Source organism: Apiospora marii (assembly GCF_038362585.1).
Source record: "Apiospora marii strain CBS 49790 chromosome Unknown utg000004l_segment0_segment0, whole genome shotgun sequence".
Lineage (NCBI taxonomy): Eukaryota > Fungi > Ascomycota > Sordariomycetes > Amphisphaeriales > Apiosporaceae > Apiospora > Apiospora marii.
Window position 1 is genome coordinate 234,665 of NW_027117375.1, and position 18,571 is coordinate 253,235.

Below are 18,571 nucleotides of genomic sequence, written 5' to 3' on the forward strand. Positions count from 1 at the left end.
TAATTGATAGTACGGCCTCTGACGGGCTGCTTGGCTTGTCCGTATGTGAGAGGTGAAGGAGACTACTCATTGGCTAGAGCGCGCCAGAAGCGCCCACGGCGGTAGCTATCTTCAATTGGTCGGGCGACAATTTCGTCTGGAGTACCTACTGATCAGAGGTTGCGGGCAGCGCTCGGATGCTGGCTACCAAACAGCACGAGCAATTGCATCAATGGCCTGCCCGCCGCGACCGTGGCAGGTGGCTTTTGCTTCGATAAGCCGTTCGTTGACTTATCATGTGCCGTGACGATCTTCCATCAGCCAAAGGATTGCCGATCGCCAGAAAGGCACATGGCACACTCGCACACAGGTGGTGGGCTCGTGGGACGGAAACTGGAACTGGACAGGGATCTGGACTGGGCTCAGTCCACTGAACAAGGTGATGGATGGATGGGCAACTCCATTGCTCCTCTCGATTCCGATCAGCGCGGATGGTGTGCGTGTGCGGGTAATTATTCAGATTGAAATGAGTCTCCCCCCTGAAGCCCTGGGCCGCGCCTTGGGTAGCTTGGGGTAATTTCGCCAGCGTCCCGTTTAGGAAAGCTCTGGAACCAGGCCACAACCGATGGCGCCCCGTTTCCTGAGGCCCTGCAGGCCCTGGCCTTCTAGAGACGGTTGCTGTTCCTGCAGTAGCGCGCCATGCCATGCCGTGCCACCATGCCGCATCCTGCGTCCATGCCAATCATACCAATACTTGTACCCAAACAACATGCGTTCCTGCTCGCCCACCCATGCATGCTTCCCTTCGGCTTCCCTTTGGACGACACGCTGCTGCTGTCGCTTGCTTGTAAATGCACAATTTCCTCGTCGTTGGATTATGAGCCCAGGTGTAACGCCGGGATGCCAACTGCACCAATAACGACATGATAGAAATTGTGAAGCCCCCCCCCCCTATGTACTTACGTCTCCATGTACCTGAATCCATAGCACTGTAACGCGAGCCCACCTCCAATCCCCGGGGCCAGCCAGATGAGATACGCTATGTACCTAGATGCGCGCACTGGCAGACCGGCGTTGGCATCCATCTGATGGAGTCTTTGATTAGTGGTCGCTAAGGTCGAAGCAAGGGTTGGCAGCAGAAAGAGGTAGGACCAAGGGCCAGGTACGGAGTACTGCAAGCCAAGTACTACCGGTACAGGAAACTAGTAGCCCGCTTCCATGTTAGCACTACCTCCGTGGTAGCATGGTATGGTAACCTTAGACCTGCTGCTGCTGCTGCTGCTGCTGCTGCCATTCCCCATGCCAGAGACTACTAGACTATGCTGCCAGCCAGCCATCCCACCTCCTCTCCCTCTCTCCGCTTCCCTTCATCCTCCCTCACGCTCGTTTCTACCTTATTCGCAGCATCGTGTGCGTCGATCTTGTCCAGCCAACTGAGAGTCTCTTGACCTCTACCACATTCTTTTGGAATCCAGTCACTCGTTCTATCGCAGAATAAGCAAACACATCAACAATCAACAGCTCTAAAGCCTAATCGCGCGCAAACTCAATAATCCGTCGCATCCACTCCGTCGGTATAGCTGCTAGTCCAGGTGAGTTTGGACACGCATATCCTGATAGCCTGTACTGCTGCCCCTTCCTGCCGTGCCTCGACTCGCGAGCAACAACGAACAGACTTTCTTGTGACTGCTTTGTTCTTTATTGGTCTCTTCCAAAAGAGATCGACTATGCGACCCGCCACCCTTGCTATGATGGACCGACTAACCGTGCCGCCAGAATCAAACGACCTACACGGTTATTGTTATAAATACTCTTCTTGACTGTACGACCTCAGCTTTGCCATTACTAGCAAAGTCGCCAATACAGTCGCCATGAAGACTACTATCCTCAACCTCGCCCTCGCGGCGACCCTGGCTTCCGCTCAGCCTCACAATCACGGCCACGGCCGCTTCCACCACAAGCGGGGTGCTGCTTCTCCTGTCGAGAATGTCGCCAAGCGCGGTGATGTCGTTACTACTGTCGTAGCCGCCACCGAGACCGCTTATGTCATGGGAGATAAGGTCGTCACCCCCGAGGAGGCCAAGGCCGGCATTGACAAGGGTCTCTTCATTGTTGTTGGAGAGAGCACCCCTACTTTCACCCCTCCTCCTCCGCCCTCGCCCACGCCTACGACTGAGAGGAAGATTGCCGCCCAGTTCTTCCAGAAGCCCGAGGCCACCACCACCTCTACTCCCGAGCCCACCCCGACTTCTGCGACCCCGACGCCGGCCAAGTCTAGCAGCAGCAGCGGTGGCAGCTTCTCCGGCCAAGCTACTGGCCTGGATGCCGACTTCCCCGACGGAGAGCTTCCCTGCGAGTGGGAGTCTGTGGCCAAGTATGGCGCCGTGGCTATTCCCTGGGCCGGAATCAAGGGGTTCACTGCCGTTCAGAAGGTCCCTACTTTCCAGTTTGGCATGAAGATTGCCAACATCATCACCGCCATCAAGGGTGAAGGTTGCGAGGACGACGCCTTTTGCTCCTACGCCTGCCCCGCCGGATATGTCAAGACTCAGTGGCCCGCCGAGCAGGGTCTTACTGGTCAATCTGTGGGCGGCCTTCACTGCCTCAACGGAAAGCTCCACTTGACGCGACCCGAGAAGAAGACCCTGTGCGAGGAGAACGCTTCCTCTATCACGATCAAGAACACGCTTGGCGAGGGAGTTGCCACGTGCCGTACTGACTACCCTGGAACGGAGAACATGATCGTTCCTGCTTGGGCCGGCGCTGGCTCAACCGCCCGGCTGGCCAACGTCAAGTCCAGCAACTACTACACCTGGGAGGGCAAGGACACCACGCTGCAGTACTACATTAACCCCAAGGGTGTTGCTGTGGAGGATGCCTGCGTTTGGAACAGCACTACCAACCCTCTTTCCGCTGGTAACTGGGCGCCCACCAACCTTGGTATCGGCGAGTCTCGCAGTGGCCAGACCTACTTGTCCATCTTCCCCAACAAGCCTACTTCGGATGCCCTGTTGGACTTCAACATCAGGATCACCGGAGATGTGGCCGATAAGTGCGTGCTGGAGGATGGCAAGTACTACAAGAATGGCGTCGAAGACCCCCTGGGCTGCACCGTAAGTCTATCTGGATCCTATAACCTATGCTGAAATAGCTATATGCTAACGAAAACATAGACCTCTTACAGTTCAGGCGCCAATGTCGTGGTTGAATACTACTAGAAGGATCTGCGGGAGATTCTGGTGGGAAATATATGAACGCTTTTCGCGTTACCTTTTCGGTTCTATATTTGACTTCTAATCAATATCTATTGACGTCTACCGCACGCGTCGACGCCACGTTACGAAGCCGGCTACGATGAGAACGGCATGGCGGACCTGGTCACTAATGCGAAGTAATGTCTATAGGAGGGGGCAAGAAGAATGCTCTCGGTATTGTACGAGGGGTTTGACGAAGATTACGGTGTCCTCGGTACGATTTGAAGCTGGGCGAAGGAGAGGACTCGCCCGACGGGAGGTGCGGTGGGCTACCAAATGTGGACGGGGAAGAAGGTCAAGATACACTGCAATCCGAGTCTGATTTCTTTTGTCGGCTGCGTTGAGTGGAAGGTGAGGGGTTGCCTTGGCTCTAATTGTGTGTTGCAGATCAGGGCCTTTCGAAGAAGCTATTTGTTGTATATCTGCGGTTGAAGAAGACTGATTTCCCCCCTTGGCCTAGACAAGACCCATTCTCCGATGCACGTGTCTCTCTCTGTGTGTGACCTTTGGCATCTGTGCGAGGGCGACTATGTTGTGGAAGGGATTGCACTGTAGCACACCCGTCAAATTGCAGGTGAACGGAACCTACGTTGGATTGGTCTGGTCCGGGTACCCAAGGATCTGACACCAGGCCGGGATGAATCAATCAATCAATTTGATTTGGCAATGCTTGCTGCAGGTGATCCAACGCCATTGGACAGGCGGCAGGACGCGTCTGGTACGACTGCGACATGCTAATCCCAACCAACCAGTCAACCTTATACGACCAATCCGGTCTGTCATGTGGCCTGCAGATGGTTTCGCAGGTTGTATTTCGATTACCCAATTTTTCTTTCACCCTCTTGCCTCGTTGGGCTCCCTGCCGCATTGTGCATTGTGCATTGCATCGGCATGGGTCGATTTTTTTCTTTACCCCACGCCTCCGGTGGCTGCCCTGGAGCTGCACCTCCGTCTCGGCAGTCAGTCAAGCGGACGAAGAAGAAAGAGCAAAGTAGGTAGCAGTGGAAGATCAATCGGTGGTCTGTGGCCGGCGTCGGGGGAGGGTGCGTTGTCTGAAGAAAGTTCTCACCGGAATTGGAACCTTCAGGAAAGCCAACCAACACCCCTCGTTTTATCTCATATTTAAGGTTGTTTGTACTTTTTCCATCTCTAAAGACAGACTTTCAGAAGGATTGACAGCCATTGATCGTCTGTTTCCAGCTCTCTCACTCGGCAGGCTGTCAGCTTCCTTCCCCAGTTACTTTGCACGCCACGCCGTCGTTGATCTGGCAGGCCCTGCAGACCCTAGACGACCGGACGAACTACTAGGTTACTGGTGGTGCCAAAAGCAAGCAAGCAACGCCTCTCCCGATCCCAAGCGCTTGAATCATACCAACACGTGAGATCCTCTCACGTCACTGGCAAACCAGGTAACTAATCAGCTGAAGCCTACCCCGCCAGCGCTAGCCTACCCACCCAGCGATCCCTTTAGCTCTCCCCAGCTCTCTTCTCTTGGCGTTGGTATAAGTCACGGCGGTTTGGGTGGTTTTGGCTGTTCAGGTGAGTGAGTGGCGTAGGCGAGCAAGCGATCCGGCTTCTTCTACTCTAGGCCAGCGTATCACGCGTGCAATTTTTTTAATTTTAATTTTTCCTACGTGCCCCCTTTTCCCCATTGCGACAGGGAAAAGAAGTCGGCATGTCTCTGAACCGAGTCGCATCTCTCGAGACCTTCCTCAGCGTCTCGGCCGATGATGACAGACCGGTGCGGCCCCGGCCTCGACGGGATTCCGCCTCGTCCTATGCGGCGTCGTTGAGAGCCAGGAAGCTGAGCTTCAACCCCCTGCCGGAGGCGTGGGACCCGGCGTTCGTCCACGACGACGACATACCGAACCCAGCCGTTGGCGCCTTCGAGGTGCCACAGTGGAGGCGCATTTGTAAGTACCTTAAAATCCCAGTCAGCCCATGGCGCAGTACCAACATATGTACAAGCTGACGACTAACTGTAACGTCTCATAGTACAAGTAGTCGTGACAGTGATATACTGTCTCTTTGCTGCCGGCGTGGTATTTGGGTACGCGGCTTTGAAGCCCGTCTTGAAACGCGAAGGTGCCTACCATGATGTGTGCGACGGCGTCGACACCTGCATCGAGATTAGGCTGAACCTCATGTTCACCACGGCGGCCGTGGCCACCAACGTGGCTGCGTTGCCCGTTGGCGCTATTTTGGACCACTTCGGCCCCAGAGTGAGTGGCTGTCTGGGAGCCATGTTCCTGAGTCTTGGAGCCGTGGTCCTGTCGTTTGCCAAGAGGCTGCCCTTTGATGGTTTCTTACTCGGCTACCTACTTCTTGCCCTCGGCGGCCCCTTTACCTATATATCTTCTTTCCAGCTGTCTAACGCCTTCCCGCGCCACTCGGGGTTTATCCTGGCTCTGCTCACCGGCGCGTTTGATGCTTCCAGTGCCTTGTTCCTCGTGTACCGCATCATCTTTGAGCAGACGGGCGGCTCATTTGGCCATGACAAGTTCTTCCTTTTCTACCTGGTTGTCCCTGTTGTGATTGTCGTCTTGCAGTTCACAATATTGCCCGCACAGTCTTACAAGACTGTGGGCGAGATGATTGAGGCCATCGAGGGGCCCGATCCCGAGGAGCTCTATGTCCCCGATGAGAGTGCCATAGACGACCAGGTGGACGAGGAGACGGCGCTCCTCCGCGAAGAGCACCGCGAGCACCGCGAGGTTGTGGTCCACGAGATCGAGGAGCTCCTGGGCTCGATGCCCCAGGCCGACAAGCAGGCCCACCGCGAGGGGGTCAAGAAGGAGCGCAGCGGCGTCTGGGGCGTCATGCACGGCGTCAGCGCCTGGGCCCAGATCTGGTCGCTCTGGTTCTGGCTCATCTGCCTCTTCACCGTGGTGCAGATGACGCGCATCAACTATTTCGTCGCGACCATCCGCCCTCAGTACGAGGCCATCCTCCACTCGCTGCCCAAGGCCGTCGAGATCAACCATTTCTTCGACTTCGCCCTACCCATCGGCGGCATCCTCTCCATCCCTTTCATCGGCGGCATCCTCGACCACACCCGCACCGTCACCGTCCTCGCCACCCTCGTCTCCGTCGCCACCACCATCGGCGTCCTCGGCGTCCTGCCCTACGCCTGGGCCGCCTACGCCAATATCGTGCTCTTCGTCCTCTACCGCCCCTTTTACTACACCGCCGTCTCCGACTACAGCGCAAAGGTCTTCGGCTTCCGCACCTTCGGCACCGTCTACGGCACCATCATCTGCCTCTCGGGCCTCTTCAACTTTGTTCAGAGCGGCCTCGACTTCCTGTTCCACGAGACCTTCCGCGGCGACCCCGTGCCCGTCAACGTCATGCTCCTGCTGCTGGGGCTCGTCATCGGAACCGCCCTCGTCGTCTTCGTCTGGTGGAAGGCCCGGATGATGCAGAAGAAGGCTCTGGCGGCAGGGGAGAGAATGGGCAGGGCTTGAGTTGCGTGTCTCTCTCGTAAAGCATACATGGCATTTACATGCATATCCTGATCAGCCAAAATTGATTCTTAGGTGTCCGGGTAGGATGGTTTATTGGATAATCACATAGCGTATGATACTATAAACGAAACATTTACAGTATTGTCTATTTCTTTGTGTCTTTCATGCAACGTTGAGTTCTAGACTTTTGAATTTGGCTCATCTCGCCATAGTGGACAGTGGAAGCTATTCTGACATTTCCAAACGAAACGGTTGGGAAAGGTCCAACCATGCACAATTACATATACAAATCCAATGCTGCCTGTATCCCACTGTTTCTTCTCCCCTTATACGATGAATGTCGAGGCGTACACCACCCTGTCCAAACCGCCCAACTCTGAAACCTTCCGCTGCCCAAAGAAAGCCAAGACTTGCAACCACGGTCCGCTGCAGACTACATCTCCATGGGCACACCCATGGCCTCCTCTCTTAATTTCCGCGCATTATCGTCGTGGAGCTCGGCTTCTTCCTTAAGACGCTGCTCGACCTCGTCGCGGATGGGGCCGAGGTCGGGCGGGATGACCTGGTACTGGACCGAGGGTGCGTGGCTGACGAAGCGGAGCTGCTCGGTGATGTGTTGTACGATGTCCTGCAACTTCTTCTGGGGGTTCCGGTTCTGGCGCGGCTCCCCTAGAATCTGCTCAATGGTGGGCAGCAGGGTCTCCTGGCGGAAGCGCTCGCGCCAGGGCGTGTGCTCGGGGATCTGAGTCGGGATGTTCTTGTGCTGGTTGATGGCGACGGCCGTCTCGTAGGCCCAGGCGCGGGCCACGTTGCGTGGCGTGTATCCACCGCCGCCGAACATGATCATCGGGATACCGAGCTTCTTGCAGAACTCAACGCATGACGAGTGACCCTCGACCAGCAGGTTGAACTTGCCTAGACGGTCACCGGCCAGCGAGTCGGCGCCGCACTGAAGGGCGATGGCGCTGGGTCGGAACTTCTCTACACACCTAGAGATGATGCTTTCGAAAAGCCAAGCGTACTGCTCATCCGTGATGCCGTCGTTGAGGGGGACGTTGAGGGCATGGTGCGCACCGGGATTGTGCTCGCTTCTAGGGCCGTTGTCGTCCAGGGCTCCCGTGCCGGGGAAAAATGTGTTCGGGTCGTATTTGTGAAATGATACCGTCATGACTCTGTCCGTGGATAGGAATGCTTCCTCGACACCGTCGCCGTGATGGACGTCTATGTCAATGTATAAAACGCGGGGGTAAACGCGTAAGAGTTGCAGGATAGCAAGGACAATGTCGTTGATATAACAAAAGCCCGAAGCCTCGGACTTTTTGGCGTGATGCAGTCCACCGCCCCAGGCGATGGCTATGTCGGCTTGTTTGGAACATATCTTCCGGGCCGCATCCAGCGAGGAACCTGCTGACATGGAGCAGTAGTCGTACAGGCCCTCGAACAGCGGGCAATCACTGCCTCCCAGGTTGAACTTGAGATCTGGGTGCATGTTATCCACGTCCAGGGGTGTGGGCTGAGGGGCTACGGTGGCCAGGAAGTCGACATAGTCGTCGGTGTGAAAGTTGGTCAACTCCTCGTAGGTGGCGGTACGTGCCGTGTAGTTGTCCATGGCGAAATTCATGCCGTAGGAGGTGACGAGGCTCTTGGTCAGAGTCAGACGCCAGGGCTTCATGGGATGCGTCTGGCCGAAGTGATGGCGCTCCATGTTGGGGTTGTAGTGGAAGGTGACATTGTAGCCTTTGGGTTTTGTGATGCCATACTCGTGGGCCATGCGCTTCACCTTGCTAAAGTAGTGGGCATTTTCAAAGTCGCCGGGCCGGTCCAGGGGCTTGTTCAGAGTTTCCACGATGGGCTCATCTGCGTCGACATTGTGCGGCAGATAGTTTGGCTTAGGCACGCGGAACCTGTATGGCGATGCGGGATCGGGCTCCATGGCGGGAGCTGTCCCACTCACTCAGACCGGGGATGGAGGTAAGAGGAAGACCCAAGGTGATGGGCGCGCCAGCCTAGAATGTGAAACCCCAAATACGGTGGCCCGGTGGATAACCCCCAAGCCGTACAGATGATATACTAGTAGAATGTAGACGAAGAAGGCGATACCAGTGCCGCCACAGAAGACAGGATCCGGAGGTGGTGGCTGGTACACTCTCTCGGCTGGCGTGCAAGGGTGTTTGCGTCTCTGTGTGAGTGAGTGAGAGCAAGCGTGCCGAAAAGTGAGCTTGAGCGACGTGACTGGTATATTTGCAGGCTGATGTTCTAGTCAGTCCATCCGAGTCGCGATGAAGGTAATGTATGTATCAACGGCTACCTATTGATTGCAATCAATAATGGATCAATGTTTGCTTAGGCACCTCCCAGCAGAGAGCGCAAGTTGTTGCCGTCCTTCATGAAATTGAAGAAAGCTACGGAGTACTGGCTGGCAGGAGCAAATCTGAATTACATAAGACGCTTCGAATTCATCCAGCGCATGCAGGCCCCACCCAACTGGCTTACCCACACCCGACTAGAGACTACAGTCTGGTAGTACCTAGAGACAGAGCTGAGAGCCTAGGTACCCCAGCTAATCAGACTTCAACTGATGACTGTGCCTGCAGCCTACAGTTACAGCCTACAGCAGCAGCAGCAGCAGCTTGTCGATTGGATCAGTTGAATCGATTGATGGAGGATCGTCCATTTTGTCTGTAGTACCACACGAGGAGCACACAGCACACAGCAGGTAGGTTCCAATAGCATTAGCGCATGGAACCAATCCCGAATTTCCTACCGGTCTTCTTTCTTTTTGCTCTCTTTTTCTCACTTATCAATTCTCCAATCCTCAACCCGTCAACTCCACTCTCGAATCGCATCTTCGCCGCGCCCCATCCCTCACTAAAAGACTACGGCTGATTGCGCAGGCCAAACATCACACCACACCGTTTTACTCTTCGCCCTGTTCCTGGTCCGCCCTGGTCACCTCACCTCACCTTCGGCCCCAACGCGGAACGATCCTTGCGAAAAATTGATCCTCTCTCTTCTTCTTCTCCTTCTTTTTTCTTCTACGCTCTCTTTCGCTGTCTTTCGCCTCAACCCTCTCGCGTCTGTTCGCCAACCAAAACCCCGGGGGCCTCGAAGGTGAGCCATAACTGCTCATACGTTGTCGTCTCGTTCTTTGCCTTGTTGCCTTCGTTTGGTCCAGTGCCGTACCCGCTTGCCTCCTATGCTATGCCATCGTATACGCCCATGTAGACGTCTATGTGCATGTGCAGTACCCAGTCCGGCCATTGCACAGTAGCACTACATACACTACATACATATACACCTGCGGCGCATCCTCTCGCTTCCTGAACTACCAACCCATCTGTACTCGTGCCCGTCCATAATCCTCCTCAGCTCGGCCAAAGAAGACAAAAGACATCGCGCTTAGCTGAGGACGCATCTGGCGCGAGGGACAAGCCGGACTCGCTTCCCATGCTCTTTGTTCTTGTTGCATACGAGCCCATACATATTGCTTTCAGCGACCCTGCCGGATAGGTCCAGGTTAACAGCAATGCCTAGAGACGACCTCTCGATCGACTTCGTCCACAAGATGGCCCCTTCGGTCGAGGCCCAAGACCCGGCCGTCATCCTCGACGACTGGGTCCATCGCACCTCCAACCTACACGAAGAAATCCGCTTTCTGCAGGACGAGATACAGGACAAGGACCGAGTCTACCACGAGTGCGTCAAGAACATCGAGGAGAGCGACAACAAAATCCAGAAATTCATCCGCTCCCACTCCAGCGCCCAGCCGAACCCTCGCGAGGACCTGCTACGCGGCATGATACGAGACAACTACGTCAAGGCCGACAAGCTGGCAAGCGAGAAGATCACTTTGGCAAGTAAGCTACAAAATCTGATGGACAAGCACCTGCGCCATCTCGACGGTCAAATTAAGCTGTTGTACGACCGCGGCGAGCCGGGGTTCACGGATCCTGACGAGGTGCCGTCACTACTACGTCCGAGTGCGGCGAATCACAGCATCCCGAACACCAGATTCCCTTCTACCGCCGCCGCACAGCCTTTGAACCCGAACACAAATGGTGGAACGGCCGCCGGGTCACGAGCGCCGAATCCACAAGTGCGAACGACTCAGTTGCAAGCACACGGCTCGAGTTCGGCCCCAGCCACGCCTGCCGCAAGCATCATTCTTAATAGGAAAGAGCGTGAGATGTCCGCTGGTCCGGGAAGCGGTGTCCCTAAGAGGGGACCCAGGACGAACAGCGGTCTCGGAAGTCTTCCTTCGGCGTCGAGCGGGTTGGCGCGGCATTCGTCCCTAGGACCTGGAACGCCCAAGGCTGGCACACCAGGAGCAGCGAGCAGAGCCGGCAGCATGGGACCCAAGGGGGCACATAAGGCAGGTGTGCGGAAGGGCACACCCAGCGGCGCGGCCGGGCGTAAGAAGCCCGCCAACGCCAAATCGGGCCTCAACCGCGTCAAGCAGGCGGGGCGCTCTAAGGGATCGCCCACCTCGACGGCGGATAGCGAACTGTCCGATGCCGATTCGGTGCAAAGCTCGCGTGGCGGCGCCTCCAGGGCCGGCAGCGGCACGCCGGCGCCCGCATCGGCCAGCACCACGCACGCGCCCAACAAGCGCACGAAACACGCGTCAGCAGACGCCGATGGGGACGAGGAGATGGCGGACCACGAGAGTGGCGACGAAGAGGCCAGCGGCTCGGATGACGACGAGGACGACGAGGGCAAGAAATACTGTCTGTGCCAGCACGTGTCGTACGGCGACATGGTGGCTTGTGACAACCCCGACTGCCCCTACGAATGGTTCCATTGGACCTGCGTCGGCCTCAAGAGCGAGCCTCAGGGACGCTGGTTCTGCCCGGAATGCACCGAGTCTTTGCGTAAGAAGGGAAAGTGAAGTGTGATTCCAGGCTCAGGCATGGGCGCACCATGATAGCAGCTACATAGCTAGGACCGAGCCCGTTGTGTATATACATCATGTATGAATTACGAAGAACAAGATACCCCCCAGCTGATAATTCCATTGCTTGCAGAATTGCATCCAAACCATCCACTACGGCAGGGCAATTAGTCAGTGCATGTATTATTGACGAATCTCGTGAATAAATCGATTTGTACTAATGAGTATCCATGTGTCACGCTTTACAAAACAAGCCCTTGCGACTTCAGTGTCACATCTATCCGGTAGACATGTCACGTGAGGTAAGCAGTAAAAGTCTCGGGAATCATTGTATACAGGATGTAGCCTATTGCTATTACAACTCTTAGGTGGTTATCGTCTATTTGATTCGAGAGCCACGCGAAAACGGCTATTCAGCTCAGCTTTCCTTGGGGAAAAAATGGACACCATGCCAGCCGCTCTATGATGTGACCTTTCGCTTGGGGCAACAGCTCATCCCTGGGCGCAGTGTGATTGCATGACTTCATTATTAAAATGCCAGTAATGGTCGAGAACAGGTGAGAAACGCGAGAAAACCCAAAATTAGCCGCCGAGCGTTTAATGCTCGAGCAGGCGCAGACTACCCTGAACAACCACGTTCTCGAGGATGGATCCCGGAGGAATGTCGATCGTCGAGCCCTCGGTTGCCACAATGATGACGGTACCCTTCAGGACGACACCACGGCCCAAGTTGACATTACCAGTGATGGTGAGGTGGTCGAGTTCGACAATCTTGGGGATGGAGGCGATGCGCTTCTGGAAGTCGGACACCTTCTTGAAATCACCACCGAGCTTGATCAGGGGCGCGTCACCAAAGCGGCTGGCGCTCATTTGCAACTGGCCGTGCTTCAGGGCGTACAAATCCGACTTGACGAGCATGAGATCGGAGCACGTCTTGACGGGCAGGAAACGACGACGGGGAACGTTGACTCCGTGGGCGTTGCGGAAATGGCGGATGGCAGCACCGACGGCGGTCTCGAGCTGAATGACGGAAATGTCGGACTCGCCCTTCTTGTCGCCGGGAATGGTCTTGCCGTTGGGGATGATTTCCATCTCGAGCTCATCGTTCTCGACGACACGCTTAATGGCCTTGACGTTCATCCAGATGTTGTTGGTGTTGAAGTACTTGAACTTCTTGATCGACTTGAACTCGTTGACATGCTCCTTGGGAACCTGGGCAATCTCGAGCAGGCGGACAGAGCCCTCGTAGTCGATGATGGTACCACCCTTGACATCGGCCTTGGTCTTGTTGGTCAACTCCATGACGTACTCGGACTCGGACTCGATCATGTGCTGCAGGATACGCAGATCAACGACGGCACCCAGGTTGTCAACGTTGGACAGGAAGATGATCTCGATACCACGCTCAATGAGCTTCTCAAGGACACCCGAGTTGTAAAGGGACTCGAAGACGTCACCGTGGCCAGGGGGGTACCAGTCAGAGACGGCAGAGTCGAAGCTCTTGGGGGCAGGCAGGAGCGAGTCCTTGAGGATTCGGGGGTACCGAGACTGGTTGAAGGTCATGATGTCGACGTTGTGGCCCTCGTACTTCTTGATGATGGCAGCGGTGTCATCGTTGGTGTTGAACGAGTTCATCAGGATGAAGGGGACGTTGGTGTCGTAAGTTCGGTTCAGGTACTCGACCTGGCGGACGGAAAGATCCAAGAAGGACATGCCATCACGGACCTCGATGACGGACTTGGGGCCGACACAACCCATGGAGGTACCAAGACCACCGTTGAGCTTGAGGACGGCGAGCTTGTTCAGGAAGTTGACCGACTCGGAGTTGGCAAGATCCTCATAGTCGACGACCTGGCCCTGGGCAGGGGGGGCAATGCGATCCCAGTCACTGTTGATTCAAACACATTATCAGCAGCTGACTCTCGCTGAACTAAAGGGTGAGTAGGATATTTATACGTACACGGCGTTGCCCTTGGACTTCTCGTTCAAGTAGCGGCGGAAGAGCGAGAAGAAGTTGTCCATCTCGGTCTCGAAGAGCTTCTTCTCCTCGGGGTCCTTGACGGTCTCGGCAAGCTCCGTCAGGGAGTTGCGCATTTGCGCGGCGGCGATGTTGGTCGAGGCATTCTCGAAAGCCTTGCAACCAATGTCAGTATCTCTGCGGGACATTTTTTCTTTTTTCCCCTTCGGAAAATCGCCAGCAATTCTGAGTAGGGAAGCCACAGGGTAATGAAAGAGATGCGGTGTGGTTTGCGACGGAGAAAGAGGTCTAGCGTCGAAACAGCACAACAATGGTGATTTGTGCCTGGGTTAAGTGTAATTTAATGGGCAAGTCGAGGTATGTGAATGGTGTATACAGCTTAAGGCTGGATGTGGTTTATGAAGATTGAATGGTGCAAATAGGCGGATTGTCCAACTTGAACTGAGGCAGGGAAGAACCGATCGTGAGCAGGCTAGGAGCAAGGAGCACGAGTTTCCTTCCCCATGTTGCCCAGGGAAACAGTGCAGCTGGGCCACGGTCCAGCAGTCCATAGTGCCTGGATCGTCGAGCTGTTCTCCTCAAGGCAGTTGCAGCCAGCTTAAGGCAGCAAGGGAACGAACGAACGAACGACTGGAGATATGGGAGGTACGTAGGGGCCTTCGAGGGGGGAGAATCCAACCCAATTGTAGTGAACTTACCATGTGTGATCGAGTCTTGCCGTGGTGACGGCCACCGGCTTCGTCGCCGTTGCCGGGCTTCAGGTGCGAAGGCAGCGCGCTCTTGATAGCAGACGCCATTGTGATGTAGTGGTTGGAGGAGAGTATATAGAGACGAGTGAGTCCCTGGGTGATGATAGCCTCTATGGGATTGCCAGACAGGTCAGTTAAAGGGGGAGGTCGACAGAGAGTGAGGAAGGTACGAACGGGTCCGGAGTCGAGTTGGCGCAAGTTTTTGGCTTTTTGTTGTACAGGACGACGTCGGTCAAGGCCAGACAGGGATGCGGTAGATGGCGGGGTAGAAAAGAGGGCACACCCAAGCTTTAGGATTAGGAGCTTTCTTCCTGGTCCGTTGTTCGTCGCGTCTTCTTCTGTCGGTGCCCAGTCGTCAGTGCTGCTATTTCATCCTGAGACCTGGAGGGGGGCAGGGGGCTCTTATTAGAACAGCTTGACGTAATTTGGCGGCAAACAGCAAGCAACCCCCATGCGGGCAGCAGACACCACCAATAAGAAGCACCCGCCCAAGCATCTCGTTGTCTGAAGTCTTGCATCCATCAATCGATCTTCCAGTCTGGCCCTCAACAAGCGGGCGGACGTGTGTACCGTACACACACGCACACACACACACACACACAACGCATAAGGAGGGGAAGGGAGCGACACAGCAGGCCTGCGCTTGCACCTGCTTGCGCACTTGCAGCACACCACCACCCGAAATAAGAGGAGAAAGCATCCAATAGCTAGGCCACTCACTCACCTTCTGAATCGTTCGACCACAAGCGGCCCAGCTATAGGGCGATGATGAAATCTGTAGATTCGGCACTGCGGGATGATGGAAAGGGAGGAAACAGAGAGACTGCAGAAGCGACCAGATAGATTGACATATTCCTCGATACTTGTCGCTTCACCGGGCAGACCTTTAAGTACTCTAGCCTCTCCTTCAACCTCATGGTAGCCGCCATCTGTTCATGCTACTAAACTTACATTGCCTCAAAGTCACAAGTGCTACAGGTCGGTCGGTACCTCTCTTCTCTCATCGATTGATCAATCTACCTCATGCAACCCCCCTCTGCCGTTGCTCCTGGAGACTATTGACACCTCATACTGCCTCATACGGATGCCCATCAGGCCGTCGTACCTGACAACCTGACCTGAACATGATCGGGCCAAATTTCCCTTCCTTGGAAGAGTCCAGATTTCACGGGAAAAAAAACGCCTTTAAGGTGGAATGCGCCTGATAACCTGCCAAAGAAGGAGGAAGCTGTCGAATAGGCCCCGGCCCATTGCGACTTGTGGCGTACCGCTGGCAGGGGTGCCTAGACCGCCATCGGCAGACTGTGCGTTTTTAGAGCCTGGGCCAAATAAGTCTCATCTCTGACCACTGGTTTGTTGGTGGGACGGATGGATGCAGAGATGTCAATAATGCCCGGAACTGTTGTTGCGTATAGACGTAGCAGGATTAGCCAGGTGGAGGATCGGAGGAGATCGCTTGCATCCCGCCTGCTTTCTCACCTGCTTCTAGGACCTGCTAGGACCCCGCAGGTACTTCTACTTACAGACTTAGTTGTCCTCGTTGAACAGAGTGTCAACATGCACGCTGCCATATCGAAGAGCGAATGGCAGCTGGTGGCGGCAGCATGCAATAAACATCCGGTATTGCACAGTGGAATCATCTCGGATGCGACATTTCTGCACCTGATTTGCATGTTCTGGCCTGTACGTGCGAATAGTGAGTGGTATGAAGTACCTACGAGCTCTATTGAACTCGCATCTCATTAAGAGATCGGCAAATTAAACCCCTCCCTAACCAACCCCCCCCTCTTGAGATGGCCACAAGGGTAAGGGATCCCGGCTCTCTCTGCCACCCTGATTCATATGCCATATCTGTCTGTATCTGTATTTCGCATCCGTCTTTGCGGCATTCAAATAGAAAGCCCGCCAGTCGGCGGGAACTTGTGAGGCTGACGGCGCCTGTCATTTGGAAGTTCCGACAGGAAGCTTGGTTGGGCCCCACCAAATAATACAACTCGGGTGGCTTCCATCTAATGAAAGCATACGTGGGCATCGTGAACGAGTCCACCCCAGTACAACACAGCAGCCCCTGGCTAACCTAGATAGATGGGTTGGCAAAACCAAGTCACCCACCGCCGAATCGTCGAAACGTGAACAGAGGATCCATGTTGAGGCTCAAGCTGGACGTTTAGGGTCAATACTTTAGTACCTACCCGGAGAAAAGGCCGAGCCCCTGCGCCTCCTGTTGAACGAGGCAGATGTTCTGCTGTGTCATCTCATGGTTTGCCTGCCTGTCTGCCTGCTCAGCCAGCCGTGTCTCTTTATCGTTCTGCACCCCTGGATTTGGTCGCGTTCAGCCGCAGCAAATAGACAGCAAGAAGCACTGCCACGTGCACTCGATATGGCATTAGAACCACCTTCTTTTCTCTCTCTCTTTCTCAACGTTCCGGGATGGGTGGGCAAGACAGTTTCTGACTCGCAACTTCAATGCACAATATTGTCTTGCTGCTCCAAGGGGCTTAATCTGATTTTTGCCAGTGATTTGATCTGAACGTTTTTTTTTTTTTTTTTTCTGTTTTTTTTTTTTTTTTTTTTTTTTTTTTTTTTTTTTTTTCTCAACATGATTTGAAAAATGCGGATGGAGCTAAAACGCACTTATTATTAGCTACTCCTGTGAAGTATCCCCTTGAGTGCGAATGCGCTGCTTGCACCAAAAAAAGCCGTACTGTACGGACAAGGGATATTCTAGTACGATCGGAGTGACGTTTGAAACGTTGATCTAGCTCGGTGTGGTATGTAATTGGTTAAATAAGCCCGGTTCTGGTACGCACGGTCTTGTTAATCATTTTCTGAAAGTATTGTACGGCAAGCAGCGTATTCGCACTTAAGGGGATATCTTGAGCTGTTCAATGCTTGCTGCAAGCCGCCCCCCTAATGGACAGCGGCCTATAATGTATGGACATATGGACCCCCACTGTCTGCAGCAGGCATATTGTGGCTTGATGGCTGATGATAGTGCGGCTGACTCGCCAGTCAATGGGCACCTGCAGCATTTGGGATTGAAGTGATGATTGTCAATACCTAAAATGGCGAGAGCAACCAACTGAGACAATCCCAATCCAAAGTAGGTATGCAGCAGTCCGTTCAACTCAATACATGAATATCACCCCCTAATTGGCCATTCTGATCGGAACGTAGATCGGAATTTTTAAGGCAATTTGGAAACAAGAAAAAGAGAAAAGTGAGGTTATATTGAGATCCCCAAGTCTATATACCAGCGCATTTCTTCAACACAGCACCCCCGCCCACAATACTGGAAGCCACGCCCAACATGGGGAGCACAGACAGCCCGCTGCCGTACTGGCAGGTCAACGTCCCGGAGGCGGAGCGCGAGCGCGAGTGCCCCGAATTCCTGCGCGACCTGAGCGCCAAGGACCGGGGCATCATCGGCACGCCAGACGACCAGTACCACACCCTGACCTGGCCCGAGGTGCGGGACATTGTGGCAACCAACCGGCTGGACCGCTTCCAGCGCGTGCCGTCCGAGCTGCGGCGCTACCTGGCCTACAACTGGCAGCTGCGGCGCGAGCACGGCAGCGTCATGAACTTCGTCCTGAACCAGCGGCTGCGGTGGACCATGCCCATCGCCCCCAAAGGCAGGCCGTTCGAGTACCCCGAAGACGACATCAAGACGCTCTGGAACGACTGGCCCTACGGCCTCGACGAGCGCATCGTCCACATCGTTGTCTGGACAAAGTTCGACCTCGAGGAGGACCCGCAGACCTTGGATCTCACTGATGCGGCGAGGGAAGACATTAACGACTACGTAGACAAAGTTTTCGGGTCACGTCTGCCACAAGAGAACGTAAGTTGTGCAGCTGTCTGTTTGTCTCTTATTGCATGCCTGTAACTTCATATCTGTCTATCTATGCCGCTGACTGTTACGGAACAGTACATATGGTTCAAGAACTGGAGCTCCTTGAAGTCCGTCCACGCTGTAGAGCACTTCCACGTCATGCTCTTTGATCCCGATCCGGCTTTCATCGACGAGATAACCCACGGAGATGTTCCCTTGTGCCGCAAAGTCTGATTGCTCCCGGCCTCCGTTTTACTTGCTTCGGGTTGTTACAAATTGGGCAGCTAGACAGACGTATAGGCTAGATCAGACTTGGGCTCACCATAGAATCCGCGAGAAGCTTGATAGACCGATAGTGACCCTATTGAGATATCTGCTTTACCCCTTTGTAAATGTACAGACAAGTAGCGAGCGTAGATTC

At 54.7% G+C, this 18,571-nt stretch overlaps 6 protein-coding genes across 6 annotated transcripts; 4 read left to right on the top strand and 2 right to left on the bottom strand.

Annotated features, from left to right (window-relative positions):
- Positions 1–1,850: 1,850 nt before the first annotated feature.
- Positions 1,851–3,197, top strand: PG985_006009 (uncharacterized protein; the record flags this gene model as incomplete). The annotated part of the gene is made up of 2 exons (XM_066825778.1): positions 1,851–3,092; positions 3,153–3,197. 2 exons carry the CDS (start codon positions 1,851–1,853, stop codon positions 3,195–3,197), a joined length of 1,287 nt encoding a protein of 428 aa, XP_066685385.1.
- A 1,711-nt stretch (positions 3,198–4,908) lies between these two features.
- On the top strand, positions 4,909–6,697 carry PG985_006010 (uncharacterized protein; the record flags this gene model as incomplete). The annotated part of the gene is made up of 2 exons (XM_066825779.1): positions 4,909–5,146; positions 5,229–6,697. 2 exons carry the CDS (start codon positions 4,909–4,911, stop codon positions 6,695–6,697), a joined length of 1,707 nt encoding a protein of 568 aa, XP_066685386.1.
- Positions 6,698–7,130: 433 nt separating this feature from the next.
- Positions 7,131–8,630, bottom strand: PG985_006011 (uncharacterized protein; the record flags this gene model as incomplete). Its single annotated transcript, XM_066825780.1, has 1 exon — positions 7,131–8,630. One exon carries the CDS (start codon positions 8,628–8,630, stop codon positions 7,131–7,133), a length of 1,500 nt encoding a protein of 499 aa, XP_066685387.1.
- Positions 8,631–10,223: 1,593 nt separating this feature from the next.
- PG985_006012 (PHD-finger domain-containing protein) lies at positions 10,224–11,585 on the top strand (the record flags this gene model as incomplete). Its single annotated transcript, XM_066825781.1, has 1 exon — positions 10,224–11,585. One exon carries the CDS (start codon positions 10,224–10,226, stop codon positions 11,583–11,585), a length of 1,362 nt encoding a protein of 453 aa, XP_066685388.1.
- Positions 11,586–12,185: 600 nt separating this feature from the next.
- On the bottom strand, positions 12,186–14,363 carry PG985_006013 (UTP--glucose-1-phosphate uridylyltransferase; the record flags this gene model as incomplete). Its single annotated transcript, XM_066825782.1, has 3 exons — positions 12,186–13,476; positions 13,549–13,721; positions 14,265–14,363. 3 exons carry the CDS (start codon positions 14,361–14,363, stop codon positions 12,186–12,188), a joined length of 1,563 nt encoding a protein of 520 aa, XP_066685389.1.
- A 3,262-nt stretch (positions 14,364–17,625) lies between these two features.
- On the top strand, positions 17,626–18,384 carry PG985_006014 (uncharacterized protein; the record flags this gene model as incomplete). Its single annotated transcript, XM_066825783.1, has 2 exons — positions 17,626–18,159; positions 18,247–18,384. 2 exons carry the CDS (start codon positions 17,626–17,628, stop codon positions 18,382–18,384), a joined length of 672 nt encoding a protein of 223 aa, XP_066685390.1.
- Between the last annotated feature and the right edge of the window lie 187 nt (positions 18,385–18,571).